At 46.0% G+C, this 1,620-nt stretch overlaps 1 protein-coding gene across 1 annotated transcript; it reads left to right on the top strand.

Annotated features, from left to right (window-relative positions):
• Nucleotides 1-533: 533 nt before the first annotated feature.
• On the top strand, nucleotides 534-1,055 carry SARC_15692 (hypothetical protein; the record flags this gene model as incomplete). Its single annotated transcript, XM_014290193.1, has 2 exons — nucleotides 534-732; nucleotides 814-1,055. Coding segments are annotated over 2 exons (441 nt in total), but the record flags the coding sequence as incomplete, so codon positions are not given.
• Nucleotides 1,056-1,620: the final 565 nt, after the last annotated feature.

Below are 1,620 nucleotides of genomic sequence, written 5' to 3'. Positions count from 1 at the left end.
ATTTTTTATTAGCTATCTCACGATTGTTTAATAGCTATGTCAGGTGTTCCATCCTGTTCACGCGACGGCCGTCTCGAGATACACAAACAAGCGCGAACGATGTCTGCGATTCGAACCCTAACTTTGTGATTTGTCTGTTGCATGGATTTATCGTGAATCTTCAGATCGGTTGTTCTGATACCAATCACATAGGCGTTGTAATAGAGGCCGTCTTATATTTCGAATAGTTCACTAGAACAACTAGTATCATCCGCTGATACAATAATCTCACTTTGGATGCTTTATGCGCTGAAAACACGCGCAGGAGAGATTTACGTGTGAAGCTTATATTTGCATACCCCTGCAAATAGGTACAAAACGCGCTAATAAACACGGCCACGCAGTTAGTTGTAATGTTCTATACTAACGTCGTAACTTCAAGTTTAGTCGCTTTAGAATATACCTGCGGCAAACATGCACAGGAACACATATTCATGTATCGATGTGAAATTATATTTGTGACGATTAACATATGAATACTTCCTTTAATCGCCATGCATTCAGAGGACGCACAAGCATTGGTCTCTGCAGCTGAGACAGCCCAGGCAAACGACGTGGTGTGTGCCATAGCGGAGAACTTCCGTATAGAGGACATATTTGTGAAGTGTGGAGCCCAATTCGGAATTGATACCGGATTAGGAGATCTACTTGAGATACAGTGGGCTGCGTTTGTACATATGCCACCGGAAACAAGTATGTACTACAATCATTACCATCTGCTACCCACGCAGATAAGTGCGTGACATACCTGTGGGTGCGGATAGTTCCATATAGGCCCATGTGCTCAGAATCAGATGTCTGATTCCATGTGTACACCCAGACATGCGGCCACGCCTGGGCGTCAAGTCTCCGAATACAATGGGGGCATGATCATGGACGCAGGCGTACACACAGCCGCCGCATTGCGCGTCTTAGCTGGAGGACGACAGGTTGACAGAGTGAGTGCGTTCGTATCACGGAAGGGGTCGCATCTGCCCAAGATCGACACCGTGGCGTCTATCCTAAGGTTTACACAGGTATGCCTTAGTTAGTTTCCCGGCGCTTATATCGGATATTTGTTTTCTTGGACATTTCGGACGTGTACACACACAGTATTGTGCTTGATATGGTTGGCTGTACGTCTGCGATAGGCAGAAAGTATCCGGCGTATAGTTTTAATTTTATAATATGATTTTATTATATGCTACTCGTTTCGTTTATCCATCTCTAGGAGGGCGACGCACCGCCAATCACCGCGACATTACACCTCAGCTTTGCCTATGCGCGTACATTGACTAGGACACAATGGGGATATCATCATACGCCGAGGCAGCAAGGATGGCGAAGAGGGGTACTCAACAACAACCACACAGTACGGCGGTGAGCCGCAGACACAGTTTTATGCATTTGGAGGGGTAAATAAGGAGATTAGGGGCTTTGTAGAGATGTGTCTGGTTGCGAAAAATGGCAGAGACTCAACAAACACTAGTAAGTGAGAGTTACCGGCGGGTGATTTTTCTCTACTGCACACTACATAGCTGGGAATTGGAGGCTTACCGGACTGTTCGTGTATATGCGTGTGTGTGTGTGTGTGTGTGAGTG

Source organism: Sphaeroforma arctica (assembly GCF_001186125.1).
Source record: "Sphaeroforma arctica JP610 unplaced genomic scaffold supercont1.6566, whole genome shotgun sequence".
Classification (NCBI taxonomy): domain Eukaryota; class Ichthyosporea; order Ichthyophonida; genus Sphaeroforma; species Sphaeroforma arctica.
Note: the sequence above shows the minus strand (reverse complement) of the source record. Positions and strands in the feature narration are given on the sequence as shown.